General features: G+C 39.1%; 1 protein-coding gene across 4 annotated transcripts in view; it reads left to right on the top strand.

The window, feature by feature from the left end:
• The window catches only part of LOC111862124 (polypeptide N-acetylgalactosaminyltransferase 5), a 42,016-nt gene extending 23,157 nt beyond the window's left edge, over nucleotides 1-18,859 (top strand). For all 4 annotated transcript variants that reach the window (XM_023847264.2, XM_023847267.2, XM_023847263.2 and 1 more), the window contains exons 8-11: nucleotides 7,002-7,141; nucleotides 12,135-12,233; nucleotides 13,348-13,482; nucleotides 15,150-18,859. In XM_023847264.2, coding sequence (XP_023703032.1) covers nucleotides 7,002-7,141; nucleotides 12,135-12,233; nucleotides 13,348-13,482; nucleotides 15,150-15,296 — 521 coding nt within the window. In that variant the 3' untranslated portion in view covers nucleotides 15,297-18,859. The remainder of the gene's footprint in view (nucleotides 1-7,001; nucleotides 7,142-12,134; nucleotides 12,234-13,347; nucleotides 13,483-15,149) is intronic.
• Nucleotides 18,860-21,835: the final 2,976 nt, after the last annotated feature.

Genomic DNA, 21,835 nt, shown 5'->3' on the forward strand with positions numbered 1-21,835 from the left:
GCTACAGCCCCCATTTTGGCCTAGGCCTACCTCCATGTAACTCTCCGTTTCACTTCAGTTTAATAGATCTTCTGTATCATCTTTATCTTCATTATTTGAGTCCTATGTCACAGCCAGTTCTATTTGTTTCTGACATCTGACAACATTTGTACCGTCATCTGCCTGTTGAGACTTGTGTTTGAATAGTCATACACACACTACACAATTTCACTTGCTTTTTCATGCAAAATTATACGTTTACTTCCTTCCTCATCCATTTATTTAAACATTTATCCCAAAACAAATCACATTCCTACCACACACCATCACCTGACACTGAATGATGCTGGCTGCAGTGACAATCACTGTGATGGCACATGATAGCTCTTGGCATGGTGTGTAGATTTACAGCCCACCACTTTATGTGCTCACAACTCTAATGCTTTATGTCCTGACAGAAAAGAGATTACATGGTTAAGGATTTTTTTTAATGCTAGTGGGGTGGGATTAAGTCCCTTGTACTGTGGCCCCTTCTGGCCTATTCTACCAGCCCCAGATGATAGGTGAGGGTGATTGTGGAGCAATTGGTGGAATGAAGATTGGCAGAGGAAACCGAAGTACTTGGAGAAAACCCACCCCAGCGCCACTTTGTCCACCACAAATCCTGCTTGACCAGACCCGGGATCGAACCTGGGCCGCCATAGGGTGACGTCAGCGCTACGATGCCGCCACATACCGCTGGGGAGGGCAGGGTTGCCCTCCATTGCGAAACACATCACACTGCTCCCTCCTTAAGGCTGTTCGTCCCGAATAGCCTAACGGTGCACCCCAGTTCCTTTTCTTCAAATGATGGCTTTCTGCGTCTCCTGTTGTTTCGACTACTCCTTGCAGCGACTGTTCTCCGGCCATTATGTCCGCTCCCCTCCTAAGACTTGCTCGTCTCGAGCGGTTTCCTTTCAATTTGCCAGAAAATCCAGTTGTGTTACATTCATTCCTTCACTTTCTCCCATTGCACATTCACTCTCTGGGGAGGCCGGTGCTTCTATTTTATCGGCTCCTCTACTGTGCTCTGCTTCTTTTTCATTTCGGAGGGGGTCGACCCCTCCACAAGGTCCAATTCTTGATCATTGCTTTCTTCAGAAATTTCCTTTGTCGACGTAATGGTGTGGCCTGCACTCGCTGATGTTGTTGTTCTTTCTGGTCTTCCAGCCGCTTGCTGGTACGAGACCGTGGTGCCAAGTCCTTTCTCCGGTATCCGAAGGTTCCCTGGGGAGTTTCCTTCTTGAAGGCATTTCTCCAACGTCATGCCACTGTCGCGCGATGGGATATCTTCCTGCAGGTGGCAGCCAACTTCATCCAGGATACATAATCTCCTCGGGTCCAAGAATTCCTGAAGATGTTCCTCCTACGCCATGCCACTGTTGCATGGCGGGACACCTTCCTGCTGTTTTCCTTCTGCCGTTCCTCTTTCGCATGGAGGCTCGTCCCTCTGCGGGCTACGGCCAACTTCTTCTGGGGTCCACAACTTCCCCATGTCGGATTCTTCATTTTTCTCTGATTTCAGTCCCTACACCTTTTCTTCTTTGGTTCTCCAGCCGTAATTATAATTACTTCTTTTACGGGTACCTCTCGTTGTTCTGCCACCTCAGGTTTCCTGTCCACTGAGGCCGGCTGTTTTTCACCTGGATGTACTTCCGTTTCTCGGCAGGCCATCGTCACTCCGACCGGTGTCACTATGGGGACCTCTCCTCGTTGTGCCATCCTTGCTTGGGTTGCTCTCATCTCCGCGGCAGTCTTTTCTCACCAGGCGTGTCTGTCATCCTCCATTCTGTCTAGGAGTTCCTTGTGGCTGATCTCTGCCTTTTCTTGACAGGAGTCTAATTTGGCCATTAAATCTTCTTTGTCTTTGTTTCTATTGGCCTCCATTTCGTCCTTCTCATCCTTCCTATCGGCCTTCATCTCTTTCAGCATTTCCTCTTTGTCAGTCTTCCTATCGGCATCTAATTTTGCCAGCATGATATTTGCTCTTTCTTGATTGGATTCTAATTTCGCCAGGAAATCCTCTTCCATCTGCACTCGGTCGGCATCGGCTTTTACTTGGTAGGCCCTCGTCTCTTTCAGAAGTTCCAACATCTGCTGTGACTCCATTTTTGTGGCAGTATAATAGTCGAAGCACTCGTAAGTTCAATTATTCGTCGAGGCGTGTTGAAGTTCATAAACAATTCTGACACCAGTGAAACGTGTCTTGAGTTTGAATCCTGTCGGTCACGTGTGTAAGTCCAATCGCACTTCTGACACCAGTGTAACATGTTTCGTTACTGAAGACACCATTCGGATTGTTAATTGATTTATTCAACAACCTACAAATCTCGGCTACAATTAATTACAACGCTGTTGCGGGGTTTCACACTTTATAACCCTATTCACAATCTGTTCACCCTGTCTTCAGTAGTCTACACATATTCACAGTACAGGAGCTATACAAGTCTCTCTGTATTACACACTCCCAATTACACAATTACACACAAGTCCGGTTCTTCTTTCCACGACGGCTGCTATATTCCAACTCAACTTCTAACTGCTCACTGCTGGCTAGAGAACTGTCCTTGGCCGCTGATACACTTTTACTTGTTCACTGCTGACTGGAAAACTGTCTTCGGCTGCTGATACACTTTTAACTGCCTCTGGGGACGGCTACACGTTCACTCCCTTCGGCGGGTGTGCAGTTCCCTTATATAGCTGCAGTGCTTGCCTGTTACGTAATGAGTGCCGCTGTTGCCAGGCGCCGTGTCGTCACCGCAGGGAGAGGGGCGGGGTGTTGACTTGCCTATTACCATAGGGTGATGTCAGCGCTACGATGCTGCCACGTACCGCTGGGGAGTGCGGGGTTGCCCTCCATTGTGCAACACGTCACAATATATTACACTTCATGTATTACATTATGCACATTATACATTAATATTATACATGGTCTTTCTAAAAGACAGTCCAATTTAATTGCATAGAATAACTAAGTACAGTATCTGACATCACTGTATTTGGTGTCTCTGTGTTCAGTGGTCTTGGTAGAACTGACAGTCATGTAAACACACTTTCAGTATGTGCACCATCTGCAGCCATCTGATGGTGGAAGTTTCACACAACTGCAGCTAGTGTTTCTTCACAGATGCTGATGACTGCTGACAGAAATTATTGTTTCAATTCTTGTATTGTGTGTGGATTGCTTCTGTAAGCTGTATCTCTAAAAACGCCCCATAAAAAATATTCACATGGGTTAAAATCTGGAGAGTATGATGGCCTGGCCCACTCAGGAAAATGAGTATACAGCACATTGCCACCAAAATGCTCTTTGAGCACATCCAATACTACATTCACAGTGTATGGCCAAGCCCCATCTTGATTAAAAGATAAACATCCAAAACTGGCAAGAGATCGAAGAATTTCTTCTTGGTGAACATGGAGATAATGATCAGCAGTCACAGTATCATCAAAGAAAAGTTGGCCAACAATACCACCTTTTGGCAGAGCACATCATGCTGTTAATTTTTCTTTGTGTAATGGTGTCTGCATTATGTCATGTGAGTGTACACTATCCCATACATTCCTGTTCCACTTGTTCATATAGCCATTCAAATGAAAATGGGCCTCATCATTAAGCCACATCCTTTGGGGTACTGCAAGAGTATCCTCCAAAAACATCTTAAAGTCACTACAGAAGTCGACTTCCTAGCTTTATCAGCCTTGCAGTTTCACATCTTCTCAAATTATCTTTTATGTTGATGAGGCTCCCAAGTCAAGTTGTTGAGAAGGACATTTTACAGATGTCTTGGGACTCTGCATCAGTGCCTGCTCAGTACAATGAAAGTTTTCTGGTGTTCTGACAGACAATTCCCCTCATGTTGTAGAACATGCTTCCAGTTGTAAGTTTTGAGGTTTTCACGGCGATGACAATGAAGAAAGTTGTCTTCTGGNATGCTTTTCTGCACCCAAATTTCACTAGGAATTCATGGTAAATAATGATACCACTAGCGACCTCTTAAAATTTTTTCACCAAAATTACACTTTCCTGCTGAGTATGCAATCTTGATCACTACTACTTCATGATGTAGCCACCATGAGCATCACATTCTCCCAATACTGCTGAACTCAGTGATGCCAAGTACATTGGTGTTTTCTCTGTCATTACATAATTGCATGCAGTTATAACTGGAAAAATATTCTGTATATTATACATTGCATGTTATATGCAATATTTAAAAATGTTCAGAACAAAATTTATAAAACTTAACATACAGCATTATCCTGTAGATGAGTAGGTCTCTATATTCTGGCAAATACCATCCTTGTTAACTTTGAACCATTTCTGAAATAATAAAGTTTAGTTTAATGTAAATTGGTGATTGAACTGATATGGCTGAAACAAAATACAGAGATATTGGGTTTTCAGACTTTACCCATCGTCCTGGTTTTAAGATAACTAAGAAAAACACGACGTTTCGGAAACTAAATCTGTTTCCATCCTCAGGTGAGGGCAAACACCTATTCTGTTGGGTCCCTTAGAAAGAGCTAGCCTCAATCACTGGTCCAGTGTGTTATACACTATCATCAGAATCCTATAGTAACTACTGAAACAAAATGTTTGGGACAACTTTTGGTGCATACCTGCAGTTTTGTATTCATTTATGATGCATTTGACAGCACTGACTGTAGCTTGAGCTATATGGAGTTGAACGATGGGTTAATTAATGAAAAATAAATTATTAGAATAGGGAAAGAAGAATCAGTGGCCTAATTGGAGGCACTATGCTAGAATTTGCGTGGAGGGATGGAGGAAAATCACAAAAATCTTAAGTCACAATATCCAGACTCTGGGCCGAGATTTGAACATGGGATTCCTGAGTAGAAAGCAGGAATGCTACCTACTCATCAACATTCTTTATTTAATTGAAATCTGTTGAATAATTTTAGAGACGAAATGTATGAACGGACAGAGAGACTTGACCTTACAATCATATATTAATTTTATACAGTTCATGCACAAAACATGTAAAAAGTCTTCTTCAGTACTAAAATATATACCACAGGAACAAGGTGATGGAGTGTGTCTGTTCTTTCACATGTATTCTGTACAAACAAAAGTGCCTCTTCTTTACCCAGAATGTGGTTGCCTTCCATGTCAGTATTACAGTACAGAGTATCCCAGAATAATGTTACCGCATTGTGACTGTTCATTTGCTTTATTCAGATTTGTAGTTCATGATTTGGTGCTAATGACACATTTTGAATATCTCCAATAAGAAAGAGCTTGACAGCATTTCTGTACTACCATCTGAGCTTGCTATTTTAGTTACTACTATTAATGTGATGTAAATAAAGGATAAAATCACATGAGAAATGTGGTTAGCATTATTCTGGGATACATTGTATGCAGTAGCTAAAACCTTAAAGAAGGAATGAGACTAAAATTAAGAAATTCTAGTGTAAACATTATTAAGAAAGGAACGATAATTTAAAACACATCTAAAAACTTCCACAGTACTTGTACATCACTTAACATCCATGGATGCCATATATATGGGTAAAAGTACTAAATAAATTTCACAGTATCTTCTGAGTGCTCTGTGTTAGTTCCACATTAGAAAACAGGGAACTGAAAATTATATTTTTATTGTACACTGTATATACAGAAGTAACCTTCCTGCCATGGGCCTAATAGAGAATTCCCAAAGATATGACATTTACCCTATACTGTTAGCATATATGGTAGTCACAACTGTTAGTTTTGATGTAATTCAAATCATATTCCCCAATTTATGCTTTTAATTGGATGAGTAAACTTTAACTTGAATCTACATTCATATGTTTTGCATCCTGTTGTGCATGTCGCTACTATATAAATTTTTCCGTCGATCACAACACTTCCAGTAAATAAGTGATAGGCTCAGATGTTGATAAAATCAGTTAGTTTATTAAGATGCTATTTTTTGCTGCATGTTTTGGTCATTTATGACAATCATCAGGCATTTATAACAGTAACCGGAATGCATGTCACAAATGTATTCCCTGCTTGTCTTGTACAAGTTTTTGTATAGGATTACAATATTTAAATATATTTAAATACTTATCTAAATTAATAAAGCTTATTTTAGAATTATCCTATTACATACGGGTTTTTTTATGGGTGGAATGGAGAATGGTGCATAGGTATATGTGTTATTGAACCTTGTCCTTTGTGGGGCTGTGGCTGTTATATGAGTGTGCATTGTTGGTGCTGATGGTTGCATGTGTGTTGTTTTGGGTGAAAATGGAGTATTTTGAATTTTTAATCCTTTGGTATGATGTTGAATATTATGCGAGTGATACCGTCTTAAGTTTCAATTACTATATATTGTAATATTGATGAGGACAGCATCCATATCCAGGGTGAAGAATGGGTACGTGTTATGCATATCACTTTTGCATACATTGTAATAGATGGTGGGGCACGTGTTAGTGTAGTTGGTTGAGGCACTATGCTACAAACCGGAAGGTCGCGGGATCGAATCCCGATGAGGTGGATTTTTTTCATTTTATCTAATCCTTCCAGCCGCACTATGGTCCTGGGGTCAACTCAGCCTCTAACAGAAATGAGTACCAGGAATATTCTTGAGGGGTAAAGGGCGGCCGGCGCGTAAGGCTGACAACCTCGCCGCCATCTTTGAGCCGATTGTCTAGAAAATGTTGGAACCTCAACATCTCACAACCCTGTGGGCCTCCACGGCCTGTTTCAGGGATACCTTTACTTTTTTTTATAGTAGATGATTTATTGGCGGAGTTCAGAAATTCTAGATCCAAGAAAGCTTAGCGTTATGTTATGTAATTGGGAATGGATTACTGTAAATTAGATCTTGCTTCTGTTTACTGTGTTCTGATAGATTACATACTGCATTTTAGATACATGTGTAGCAAAATGTTATTCAGCTGTGTGTACTATCGGATAAACTAAAACAATTACTGCACTATGTGGTTTCTTATTTTTGCAGGTGCAAGAAGTGTTGATGTAGGAGATGTTTCTGAAAGAAGGAAGCTAAGAAATACATTAAACTGTAAAAGCTTCCGATGGTATCTAGAGAATGTATATCCAGAATCACAGATGCCTTTGGACTATTATTATCTTGGTGATGTATGTGTGGACAGCACTTAATCATTTTCTTCTTTTCCTTCTAACATTGCTTCTGTTTAATGTCAGTGCTTTCCTTGCTTTGTATATCTGGCTGAACCATCTTGTTCTTTGTCATCCCATAGGTCTCTTTCCTATTAGTGTAAAGCCCTCAGTGTCCTTGTTCTGTCTATTCATTTCACAAGGTCACACTGCTGGAGTCTTATGTAGTCTTTGAGAATAACAAAACACCCATCATTTGATACATTAAGAGTATGTAATGTAATGTAGTTGTGTTTGCTGTTGATGTATTCCAAATTATAGACAGACCATAAGTCATTTCAACAAGTCAATCTGCAATTATGACAGGCAGCTTATTGCCAGGAATATTATTATGAGGGACCATCAAAAAGTTCAGAAGGCATGTAAAGTAAGCATAAATTTATCCCTGGGTTTAATTAATTATGTACCACACCATAAAGACATATAGGGGAGTGGAGGTATAGATCCACCATTCTTGACTGCAGCACTAGATGGAGGTGAGTGCTTCATGTCAATGCTGCTTTACCACCAAGGAAACAGCCCCCATTGCCCAGTGTATAGGAGGCTTGGTGGGCCTCAGAGCCAGTCTGGAATTCATGGAGCAAATGAAAGTCTCTAGCCCCTAATGGGAACTGGACCCTAACTCCTCAGTTGTTTAATAGGCACATATGTGGCTATATAATCTGACAAGTCAAAGATACAGTGAATTACTTAGAGATCTTAAAAGCACATATTTATAAGTAATTCACTGTATCTTTGACTAGTCAGGCTACATAGTTCCCATTGGAGACTGAGACACTTGTGTATACCAGACCCTTGAGGGACATAACCTGTTGTAAGTCTGAGGGCCGCTTGTGTTATCATGTGGCAGAACTTGTGAGTGGAGTTCGGAAATATTGACTGAAAATTCTGTATATCATAGAGAAAGAGTTGGTAGGGTCTGTACATGATGGATCTTTTGGAACAGAAACACTTCAAATTACTCTACCTCTGCAGCATTTATAAAAAAGAATCATAATATTGCCATAGTGTTAAAAGGAAGTCGGTACAAAAGTAGATGAGTTTCAAAGTTTTCACAGTTTGTCTTCTGGAATGTAGCCTGGTGGAAGGTTACTGATGTTTCGAAGAATAAGCTTCTTCTATATTCATGAATCATGATAGAAGCAGCAGGTGCTTCTGAAATATCAGTGAACTGTTTTGATAAATCTTGTGGGTATCACACAGTTTAACCTTAAAGATCAAACTTTCATTGTGTGCTGAAGTGGATTGCTGTGACATTCTAATGTATTTTGATGCCTAGTATATATTGATGCATAACTGGCTACTAATACATGTAATATAATTGAGAATGGTATATTGTTAGTGAACCATGTTACATATTTCATTTGTGACACACAGAACAAAGTTCCTTCAAGTTTCTCAGGACAGTCAGGGCTACCACTTTTATGAAGACCTCTGAACTATTTTATCTTAAGATTATGTATAGTCTTCTGAGATGTGACACTGTGTAGTTGGTTGATAAGACACCAACACTTCAGAGGGTCCTGCTTCTGTTATTTTCACAGTAGGAGGAGGTACTGGATTCCTCCAAAATATTGGTATCTATCTCCCAAACTACACAGCGTCACATCCCATAAGGCCATAATCATAATATTCATATGAACCTTAAATCTTTTATATCTTAAAATATTCACTAATTAAAAAACTGAAATGTCAGTGACAAAAGTTGTGGACTTCTGTGAAATAGGTATTCATACTACAAGAACTGTTATTACATTTTATTTGTAGTTTCAAGAATATACTTAAAAATATTTAGGTCACTCTTCTGCCAAAAATAATGCAGAAATATTGAAATAAGTGAATGAAATATTTTAATTATAGTGCCTTAGCTAATAGCAACACCATACTTCAAAAGTATGTCTTGATGAAAAATTAAGAGTCTGAAGGAAGTAGGCTGGGAAACAATAAACTGGATTCAGTTGGCTCTGGATTTGTGGGTTCCATAAAAATTTGGAAGTTTCTTTAGAAGCTGAGCATCTGTTAGCTTCTCAAGCGGAACTGCTACACGGAGATGAAATACAAAAATTTGTTATTCCTTTTTTGTACAGAGCAGAAAGTAATATTTGCTAGATTCTTAAATGAGTAAGCTATACACTGCTTTTGGTTACGACAGACTGCAGCTTCCAGAAGTGTTTTATCACTTAAAGACACCCAGATGGTGCTTGTATGAATAACAGAGAAAATCAGGGAGTAAAACCCAGTGTCAGGAATTATACTTCAAACAGACAAAAGTGGATTGTGGCTGGAGAAGCAGGATTGCACTGTCAGCTTGGTCACTCGAAGTGGGAGGAAGAATATTGTCATAGAGACTGCTGAGTGATAAAATGGTAGGTTGGCCACGCCATAGCTCAGGTAGTTAGTCACTGGCTTCCCACCACGGTGGCCAGGGTTTGATCCCAGTGTGGTCAAGTGGGATTTGTGGTGGACAAAGGCACTGGGGTAGGTTTTCTCCGAGTACTTCGGTTTCCCCTGCCAATCTTCATTCCACCAATTGCTCCATCGTCATACTCACCCGGTGCAGGTACAATAGGCCAATCAGTGGCCGTCATGCTGAGTGGACCCAGTTGGACTCCACCCCCCACTAAGCGAATTTAAACAAAAAAATGTTAGGTTTAGGATGGAAATGGAGAGATTTTATTGTGATCCAGTCCATGCTGATAATGACCCAATAAATTAATTCCGTAAATCACATTGTGAGTAGAGAGCCTTTTTCACAAGTTCTTAGAGTCAGTTGTGCTTTGAGAAATTTAGAGTATTTACATTCTGTTTTAAATCTGTTTTTTGTTATGTTTGTAATTGCATGATGAAGTAAACAGTAGGAAAGTTGCAAACAAGGTGTGTATTAACTTCACCATATCTGTCTGTCTGCAAGCAGTAGCTCAAGAACTACAAAACTTATTCTCATGAAACTTAGTATTGAGGAGTTTTACACAAACTTGCCAACACCTTCTGTTCAGTTTTGGTTAAAATAGAACCACTATGGTAACAGACTCTTTATATCATGTATCTTTGCATGCATCTTGAGTGTAACTTCTTCAGTATTAGAGCAAAAACTATTTGAGATGAAAGTTGTATGGAAAAATGAAACACAATTTATGTCACGGCACTTTTCCCATCTTCTGATTTTTATCTCTTTGACTGGCGCGGGCGTGTTTTAACGCCCGGACAATGCCAGCCGTTCCCTGGCGTTGGCGTGTTTTAACGCTTTGACAATCTCTTCCCTTCTTTGCTCTCTTGGCACTCATCAACCAAAGACATATATATGATAGTTTTTGTGCATGTTTGTAAAGAACCCTTGTAAACTTTGTGGGGATCTATATTACTGTCAGAACCCTCTGAGAAGGAAAAGGTCAGAAAATATTTCACATTCATTCAGTTTCACCATGGCTTCTTGCAGCAAGTGTCTTCGTGTTCCTACAGACCAGCTGGAAAATGTTGTGACCGATATTTGTTCTGATGATGATAGTGGCGATGAAATAATGATTCCTGAATTGGATGAAATTGGTAGTGACAATAATACAGTGATAGACAATGATCCACAAGACAGTAATCATGAACATTTACCTACCACGAGTGCGGTGCCTGACATGCCCATCTCATGAACGTACGGAGACATTGTACCCCCAATATTTCCATTTGCTAATAGTTTTGGGATCAAAATTGATATAACACATAAAATGCATCCCTTTTCATGGATTAAAATTTTTTCTGGATGACGACTTGGTAAATCACATCACAACTGAAACCAATCGCTATGCTCACCAGCACTTCAACACACATGAGTTAGCTCCTCACTCTCGAAAACACAATTACAATTATGTCACATCAGATGAAATCTGGACATACTTAGGAATTGTGTTCATGACAGGAATCGACAAACGCCCTGAAATTGAAGAATATTTGTCCACTAGGCCCCCATTTCACTTCCATGGTATGGACAAAACATGTCTTTGCAGTTGAATAGTTTCATTCTATTCAAAAAGAACACAACAAACGAAAAATACAAGAAGAGAAATTACAGATTCAAAGATTTTATATTGGACTGTGTAGAAAAATGACTGAACCAAACAAACAGGGTTGAGAGGGAGAAGAATCAAGGAATGAAGTGGATGACGACACTATTGCGTCAGACTCGAGTGCTGTCATGCCTCCGCCCTCGACCTTGAAAAGACCACCAGGGAAAGAGCCAGTAAATCGTCTAGAGGGTGGCTTGAAATTTCACAAAATGGTCCATGTTCCTCCCAGTAACAAGAAGAATGGTGCCCTGAGAAAGTGTCGCGTGTGTGCTAAGCACAAGATTAGAAAAGAAACAAGTATCATGTGTGCAGGCTGTGGTGTGGCTCTCTGCAAACTTTCATGTTTCAATGTTTATCACACGAAGAAAAACTAATAAAGAGGTATGGAAAGGCATTTATTGCATAAAATATTGTATTTTAATTAGTTCCTGAAAATTTCGTTTTTAAAAACCAATTTTTGTTGAAGTCGTTTAGGAAAAAGTAACTACATGCATTTTAGCGACACAAGGTTTAAAGGGCCTGCCAGGACAGGGGTGGGATTTAAATACCCTTCGCGCCAGTCAAAGAGTTATATTTAAACAAAAGTGATTTATATGCTGTCACATGGCGATAACAGATCACAGCACTCCGAGCTTCCTGTCCTGTGGGTATCAGGGGTTCTTTCCAAGGGGTAAAGAGGGCAGGGTATGAAGCTGATTACACACCTCCATTTAGTGCCAAGGTCTAGAATGGTGGAGCTATACCTCCACTCCCCCATATGCCTTCATGGCATAGTGTTTGATTAATTGTGCACAGGGGCAACTTTACTGGCATTAATATGCTATGTGTATGTTTTGTTACTTGTTAATTTCTACATAAATAGTTAAAATTAAATTCACGTAAAATATTTCATTTATCAGGTGAGGAATGCAGAGACACAAAACTGTTTGGATACACTGGGAAGAAAAGGAGGAGAGAATCTTGGTATGGGCACCTGCCATGGACTTGGAGGAAACCAGGTTTGTGTCTTATAACTGTATCTATCATTTTCCTCAGTACTGAAGCGTGAGCTTGCTTGCTGTTTTGTGTATGTTAAATGATACAAATTCCGTCCCAAGTGCAAACAGTATATTATATGTCCTTGATCTTGCTCTCCTATACACTACATGTTTCAGCCTCAGACGGCCATCATCAGGTGTATACACTCACGTTGCTGTTACACTGCACTTAGTTTAAAATTTAACATTTAAAAACACATTGTTCTTTTCCTTGTTATTATCAGCATCTACTTCGTTGATATCTGTCCGGGTTATAGATTATTTTACACACGTTAATTTTGATTTTCTTGTAGTAGCAATATAAAATCTTTAGTTCTAATTTTAAAATCCTTTAATATTTTTCCTCTAAATTTTAAAATTTAGAGGAGGAAAAAAAACATGTAGTGTACAGGAGAGCAAGATCAAGGACATATTGTCACGTATTGGGTGTATAACGCGACAAATAACTTCACGCCTGTATTTGATATAGCGAATTTTATTTCACATTCACACTTACAATCACCCAAATTACAGATTCACAATTACTGCTATCTGCAGTATCACAAATACTACACTCCAAATGCCAGAATACAACTGACTGGTTGCTGGCTAACTCGGAACTAACTCGGAGGTAGCTCGAGGACTAACTGTTGATAACACATTCACTCGACTGCTGCGTAACTCGGCGGCTGTCACATTACAACTCGACTCGGCGACTGTTATGTTACAACTAACTCGCAGCCGCTGTGCAGCTCACTTATATAGCCGCAGTGCTTGCCTGTTGCGTAATGAGTGCCACGTCATCCTGTTACGTCACCGCTGTTGACTCGCATTGCATAGCTACCAGGTTGCGGGGGCTCGGCTAAGTTCGGCTCCGCTCGTGCCGTCACCGCGGTGAGAGTGGTGGGGTGATGACTCGGCTATTACGTGAGCGCTACGTTACCGCCACGTGCCGCTGGGGAGGTAGGGGTCCTTCGTTGCGCAACATGTCACAATATAATATATTGTTTGCACTTGGGACGGAATTTGTATTATTTAACGTATAGAGTGCAACAGGATGCTTAAATATAATATTGTTTTGTGTATTGTTGTGCAGGTGTTTGCCTATACAAAACGTCAGCAAATAATGTCTGATGATAATTGTCTTGATGCATCAAGCCCAGAGGGACCAGTGAAGCTTGTGAGGTGTCATGGTATGGGTGGAAATCAGGCATGGACGTACAACACACAGGTATTTGTCTTACCACTGCATTTTTCTGTATTTGAGTGCTGGTGTGACAGGACAGCTAGATATAATACAGAGAACAGTGATGATGATTATACAGGGCCAAACATTTGGATAACACACACAAATCTGTGTGGGTTAAGGTAGTTTAGAGGATTTCAGCATGCTGATTTGCCTGAAAACTGACTGCACATACAGTTGGTGTCAAATCATGATATGGTGCCTTCATCAGTTTGGTCTCACCCTCATGCATGATTGCTTTAAGTGATTCATTAATTGAGATCTCAAGTGGCTGCAGTTGGCTACTGAGGCCTGCTGAGATCAGAGTTAATTGTGTGTTTAATTCTTTAAGTGTGTTTTTTTGTTACATCTGGTATATGGTCACACTAACAGGCCGGGCTTTCTCAATAGGCCACCTGGACGTTTTGCCCATGCAGTCTCTAGCCATAGCTTCATTCCATTTTCATCCATCCATCAGTTAGAATGAACATGTATAAAAATTCCTCACAGAATTTTGCATTTGGGCATCATTTTTTTTTTGTATGAATATTAACAATGGAAGTAGTTTTGTGCCCTCAATACAACATGCAAAAATGACAGTGTAGTATGTTTTTTGATGGCCAGAAGTTTTAATTGTGATCACTTTAGCACCTTAGTGTCCACAGTCCTGTTCAACAGAACATACTGTAGAGAAACTTCATCCATGTTGCTAGTCTGCTCAAGTTCAAAACATGATTTATTCCTTGCAGCAGTCACAAATTTTTGAAAGCTGAAAATTTTGGTTTTGTATGTGATAACTTTGTGCTGTCCTACTTCCATGTACACATGCTTAGACCATGCAGCGTCACTGTAGCGCAAAGAAGTTTTCAAAGAAAAACCAGTGACACTATGTGTGACCGCCCACCTCCTGCTTCAGATATTTTCATAGACACAGAATATACTTGGTGAAGAGTACAGTTCATGAAGCTGCTTGATACACAGTTTTCTCCAACCTTGTCTCATTTCATTTCTCTTTGGTCCAAATATTCTCAGTCTCCTGTTCTCAAATACCCTCAGTCTATGTTCCTCTAATGTGAGAGACCAAGTCTCAAGCACATACAGAATCACAGCAAAATTATAGCTTTGTATATTGTAATGTTCATGTTTTCAGACAGCAGACAAGAAGATAAAAGATTCTGGGCTGCATAGTAACAAGCATTACTCAAATTCAGTCTCATTTCCTGCACACACAAATTTTCGTTTGTTACTGTCATTACCAAATATTTGAACTGAGCCACATTTTCAAAGGATCTGTTAGCTGTCTTTATACAATGATTTTGCCCTGCATTCTGTTGATGAGACAGCAACATATACTTAGTTAGCTAGTCCTGGAGCTATCTCTGGAGATAGGGGCTAGCTCTATCTATTGGACCCAACTGAGTAGGTTTTACCTGAGGATGGGGACAGAATCCAGACTCTGAAACGTTGTGTTGTTAAAAAGAAACAGGACGGTTTTTATAAAGTAGACAAAACGATGGATAATGTCCAAAAACATAATACTTGTAGCAGTATACCATTGTCACAAACTTTTAGATCTTATTTGTGCCTTTTATTTGCTATGGCATGGGAGAAACACTTATTTTAAGAAGTCAATGGAAATGTATTAGACTAAAATCACTTCTGTGTGTTTGCAGGATCGCACCATCAAACATATTAATACTGGCCAGTGCCTCCAAAAACCAGATATCCGAGACATATCACAACCATTACTTAGAAGTTGTGACCACAGTCTTGGACAGCAGTGGATCATGCAGAGCAAGTTTATATGGCAGGCCAGTTAGTTGCCTTAACATTGTCAAGTTGTGCTGCTGCTCCAAGATAGCTTCCAGCCAGGTTTCACCATAACGATCAGAAGCATATCACATTCAGTTCAAGGGAGATCAAGGCGTTGTCTTGATCTTATTAGGGCTGTGGTAAATTATGTTTGTGTGGCAGGAGTGGAAATTGTTAGAACTCAGCTTCTTATGAGTAGAATTATTATATACAGTATATAAATTGTTAACAAATTAGGGATTGGGGGGAAAACTGGTTTCCTTTTTTTTTTCTTCTTCCTCTTTTTTTACCTGTTAATTGTTGAGACATTGCTTTGTTAATCATAATGGTTTGATACATTCTTTATTGGCACAAGCTTGTGGTCAATTTAAAATGGAACTGTACTTAAGGAGGAGCTATTTCTAAACTGTATGGAAGAAAAATTCATAGTATGATATTGTTTTGATAATACACAATTTGCTTTTCAATATGTGTTTATCTGAGTTTGTAGAGCTAACTTATTTACATATAAAGTTAAGTGAACCCAGGCTTGCAATTAAATCAATTTTCTGCCATGTGACTCTGAAAGATTGAAACTGAATCTTATAGAGCTTCAGGTGATATTATATAAAGACTTGTACTTTGTCACTGGTAGTACAAATTGAACATGGCTGTAATTGTATGTAGGGTTTGAGGTTCTCTCAGCAGTGGCTATGAAGAGTACTATCTTCTGGGATGTAACACCATATACGTCATGGAAAGCCAACTGAAGTTTTGGAGGAACTTGAAGTTGGAGGCAGTATGTTGCTCCAAAACATGAGTTGGCTTTCAGTGGACTACTTGGCATTATAATCCAGAAGATAGTACTCTTCATGGCTGTAATGATTAAATTTCACACTGAACAGTGCCACCTAAGTTGGTTTTTCTCAATCAATAAATGTAGAATGGTTAGCAATATTTAATAACTATTTTTTAAGAAAGCCAACTTAACTGAAACTAAATTTCATAATATTATTTTATTATTGCCATTATTAGTGATAGTAGCAGTAATAATACATTATGCAATATGCTACAATAGGAGAATAGAAGCATAGTTAGTTGGAACTTTGGCAGAACAGTGTGTTACTTGTTCTTTCCATGTGAAATCTCAGTATTTGGATTCTGTAGTGCTGACATTTGTACTCAGGGTTTAAGCATTTCCCTTGCTAGAAGCGTTGTGTGTGATAACAGTATTACACTCAAAATAGATTACTGCATAGAATTTTAAGCAGTATTTTTTTATAATCTTAAAGTACATTTTTGTATTAAAAGTACAATTTGTACATTGTTTTCAAATTTGTTGTGACATATTTACAACCCCCCCCCTTTTAACAGCTTAAACCCTGTGTATTTGCAGAAACTATACAGCAGTATTATTGCATTTTTCCCTCAGAATAATTTTATTTAGCATTAAATTGATTAATGTCCATTTTACACCCATCCAGTTTCTATATAGACCACAGCTTTCACATTCCAAGTATCAGTTTTTTAAAATATTTTATTGACTGGTATGGTGTTAGGGCCTAATATTTAATTTATTTTTTTAAAGCACAGTGTGTATGTGTATATATATTGTGTTTTGTTTTCTGTACATTCCACCATTTGTTGCTTCATATGTTATTGCTGTTTTCTGCTTATGGAAAATTAACAGAATATACACAGGTATATTGTTGCAGTTGACCATAGTTCCCAGTTGCTCCTGTACAGTGTCAGTATTAACCTTTATCATCCAGAAATTGGAATTCTAAATCTCCCACTCTTACAGGGCCAGTGACCATATTTTAACCCATGGGTAATGGTACACAGCTAGTACTGGAAAAATGCAATATTTGTCTGTCTGGACCAGATACATGCGCTGTCACCATAATATGATGCATGGCTGCTAAATTTTCATCTTCCTTTGACATTTTCACGTTTATATGGGTTGTCCAGTAACAGAGCCTTTCTATTAACTGTCTGTCTTCTCAAAGCATCCCCTCAAGCTTCTTCCATGTTCTTCCTTCATTCTATGGGACATCCTTCATGGTCATTCCCATCATGATGTCAGTCTTCCTATTGGGCGTTTTCCTTTCAGTTTTAATTTACATGAGTTGTGACGACAATATGATGAGATAGTGTGTCTGTGTTTAATTAAGCGCCATGTCATGCTGGGGTCTCCTTCCTTGGGTTTGAAGTGACCACTAACCTTCATCAGATACAAAATTTAAGGATGCAGCTATAATTGCACTCCCCATCATGGTAGGGTGCAAACAGAAGTTTTAATTCAAAACCCATACAGACGCCAAAGTACCCTGACCCTTCATATTCTTAAGTTAATCGTCACCATAGACAGTAAGTTAATGCTGTTTATTCTGAGAAGCATATAGTGTCCATAATGCATTCTATGGGCAAATACAGTTTTTAACATTAAAGCAGGGGTACCACTGTGCTTTAAGGAACTAACCTTTCAGTTTTATTCACTCAAGCCTAGAGTTCAAGTCATGAACATTGTGTTCCTATGTTACATTGCTCTAAGTCGGAAGTGTGGAGCAGCCTTGAAGACTAAAGTCAACAGAATTAATGCAACTAGAACTCCACAGCTGAAAAGAGGACAGACATACTGAGTCAGTCTTCTTCCCAGGCAGAGCAAAAATTTTTCCAGAATGTGCAGAGTGCAACATAAGACATCAACGGCACACATATTCCACTGTACTGGTGCCATGACAGAAGGACTTGGCTTCAAACCCACACATGGTGCTCACACTTAGGACAGGTTATACCTGTGAAAATAACTCAGTTTCCATGGCTCTGTGCAGAAAAATTGTTTCTAAAAGTTCATCTATGTAAGCTCCATGGGTTAGTTGAAAACACTGTGGGATAAGTAAAAAGAAATATTTCCAGACTTCTTTTCGTCGTAGGCCACATTTCTTGAAATTGCAGATGTTATGTCATAAAAAATGTATTTAAAGAATCTGACATAAAAGAAAAAAGTTTTTATGTGGGTCACATAAGTGAATGAGGCTGTGAAAGTGTACAGTGTATGCTTAATGGGTGCATTCCACAGGAATTAGAAATGACTTGCTAACATCAGTGCTCTTCAAATTACTTTTAAGGAAAGAAAATGTAGCTAATGTGAGAAAATGGGGGGTTGGTACTCTGTAATTCCAGATCTGTCATATTTTAGATAAACTGAGTAATTAAGACTACAGTGAACAATTTCCTTGTAACAGACACTAAATTCACACACAGCTGTTCACTGTTAGTTGATACTTATTCAAATTGGTGAAATGTCAGAACTGTATACTGAGTGAATAATCAGTCAGTATTAAGCCTTCACCATTCACTGTGTATGCAGGCACACGCAGACTAAAATTAAATGTATATAATTTATTTAATGTATACTTAAAAGTCATACTGTAATAGAGCAGTACATTAAAAGAATAAAATGAATATGTTTTTAATGGAGTCTAAACCAAGATTTTTTAATTGCAGTCTATAGCTGAAACACACTAAGCATTTGTTTTCCTGTACATTGACTTATTATGGTTGAGAATAAAGGGCTTTGGCAGCATGATCAGTTATATTTTAATTAAATATATATTTATATGCATATACACCTATTATTTCAGGTGAGAGGAAGCTTTATTTAAAGATTATTGAGAATAAGATATCTAATAATCTTTGGGTATGTTCAGAAAACCACTGTTGATTATTTGGGAGACCACTGTTGAATGCTGAATACACAAGTTAAGAAACATACACATAGCACCCATTTCATATAATTATATTGAAAATCTTTTGATTTATGGAAGGAAGTACTTTAAACATGAATTGTGAGTTTCATTTTCTTAACATTTGCTCAAAACATTGTTTGCTCCAGTGAATAGGGAGATATACACAGGAACACATATAGGTGTCTGTTATTCTCATCCAGTTTTAACCAAAATTGCAGTATATTGACAGACTATTAAAATTCCAATATCAAATCTCATGAAAATCCATTCAGAGAGTTGTTGCATGCACACAGATGAAAGAAAATTAATACAGTGAAACTTCACTTATACTCTCCTAGACTTTATGAATTGTAAATTATCACACTTTTTGTATAGTCCTGGCCAAATGCCCATAACAGCATTAAATTTTAACCAGTGTTACATTTCTGTAACTTTGCATTTCATTTCTTTAGTCTTTACCACAAAAATGTACATGAGTTTATGTGTTATTGTTCAGTTCTCAGGAATTTTTATTTGAGGCAACAGACTTCCTTCCCTCTTAGCAGTTGTAAATTGATTGGTATAAAATTATTTACTGTTAGTTGACTGATGCATGGCGGCAATTGATTGCACATGCACCATGTTACTTCTTCAAGGCCTAGGACACCACAATTCAAAGAGCTCATTTGCATTAGGCCAGCTTTAATCCTGTTATATCTCAGTATAACTGTAACTTAACAAGAGCAGTCTGTCGTTCAGATGTCTTTGATATGTGTGCCAGAAATTGACCATTGCAACTTGAATGAATGTATCAGGGGTGGGCCATAATAATCCAGCCCTTTCACCATGACCTTCAATGATCTGTTGTGCATCTCCTTTTGGTTAACCCTTTATTAATCCTACACTTTGAATTAAATGTAGGACTTTGCTTAGGGGGTGTCATAGTAGTCACTTGGTTCATAAAGAACTGGCCTAGGTGACTTCATGAGTGAAACATTCAACAGAAATGCACCCAGGTTAAATTATGAGTTTTCCTGTGCCCATGTGACTTCACTTCATAAAGACTGATGTTTTTGTGGAATAAGATGAAATTCGTAGCAAGAGGGTGAAATATGGATAAAAATGGAAATCGTTTATAAGAGGTGATAAAATAAATAATTTAGCACAAGTTCATGCAGATGTTGGAAATCATGTAGAAATGTTAGCATGGTTGAGACTTTCAGTGCTCAAACTAATCGCTGTTAAGTGTGAAGAAATTGCAAGATGGTGTGTCCAGTGTGGACTGTTTGTACAAGCAGTGCAGATTGTTGAAACTTTCACCCATGGAGGAACTTGAACGTGTACTTGCTGTCTGGTCCAAGCAAAGACATAAGAATAATGCTTCCACAGATAGCACCCACTTCAAAGATCAGGCCTTGCACATTGCTGTTTGGGAATCTCAGACTTTTCAGTTTCAGCAATTGAATCAGCAGTATTAATAAGAGACTCAACGTTCACAGAACCCTTTTGGGTGAAAGCAAGTGGCGATTCAAAACTTCAGAAGACTAGAGAAATTACAAACTGTTGCAAGCAGTTGACATTTATGACCTCTGTATCTGGCCTAGAAAACCGAAAATAACAGCTGCAGGGATTCGTTGCACCGACCACACGACACCCTCTATCTGCTAAAGTTGGCACTAACTTTGCCGCAGGTGGCAGTCGCTTAGTCAGTATAGTTCGCTTGCGGATTACAGGCTACGGAGTTTGTTTTTGTTTTGAAATGCTAAAATCAGCATTCATGTAATGTTGTAGACATGCCATTTTGTCTCCACAGATACAGAAAGTTATTTCATACTTAGGGAATTTCTGAAAGGAGGACGTATGAAACAATAAAACAAGTGTTTAAAATGGCAGGTAATATAAATGAAATGACAGGAAATGACCCATCAACCACGACCTAAAGACAGACTGAAAACACATGGAGGGGGTTCTTTCACAGGGCCCCTGAAACTCGGACCTAGAAACAAGAATGGGACTTATTTGGGATTCTATTTCAGCAATTATCCTGGCTTATAAGTGCATATACAGGACTTCAACCCCAGTTTGAAGAAGATTAAGCACCTCAGGTTTTAGTACACATACACTCGATCAGCTTTTCTCAGTTTCAGTTTCTACTACCAGGGTTTACCACGAGCTTGGCCAGTCCCGTATTTGTACATTATGCGGAAATAGGTGAATGAAGTATCATGTAGGATCCTGAAGACAGAACACAGTAACTAAGGTCACAGGACTTTAATGATGGGCTGCGCCATAGCTCAAGCGGTTAGTCACTGGCTTCCCCACCACAGCCGCCCGGGTTCGATCCCGGGTCTGTTCAAGTGGGATTTGTGGTGAACAAAGTGGTGCTGGGGCAGGTTGTCTTCGCGTACTTCGGTTTCCCCTGTCAATCTTCATTAAACCAATTGCTCCACAATCACCCTCACCTATCATCTGGGCCTGGTACAATAGGCCAGAAGTGGCCACAGTACAAGGGACTGGTCCCACCGCCCTAGCATTAAAAAAAAAAGGTCACAGGACAATGGTGAAGAGAGGGCGCTTTGCTTTGCAACCCAGTATGTAAATCACACATTCTCTATACACAATGTGTTTGCTCCTAATATATGTTTCATTCATGACTGAAGTTTATGGAGTCTCTAAATTACTGGAACCATCGGAACCACATTCAGCGGTGATGATGTTCATAAGAGATCCCCGAAATGTAGGTAACCTTGCATGTTAGCAACGAGTAGAAGACAAAGAGTAATCGAAGTTGGATTGTAGATATGAACTGACTATGGTTGTGATGTGTACTGGAAGGG

This window comes from Cryptotermes secundus, unplaced genomic scaffold, assembly GCF_002891405.2.
Source record: "Cryptotermes secundus unplaced genomic scaffold, Csec_1.0 scaffold718, whole genome shotgun sequence".
In the NCBI taxonomy this organism is placed as follows: domain Eukaryota; kingdom Metazoa; phylum Arthropoda; class Insecta; order Blattodea; family Kalotermitidae; genus Cryptotermes; species Cryptotermes secundus.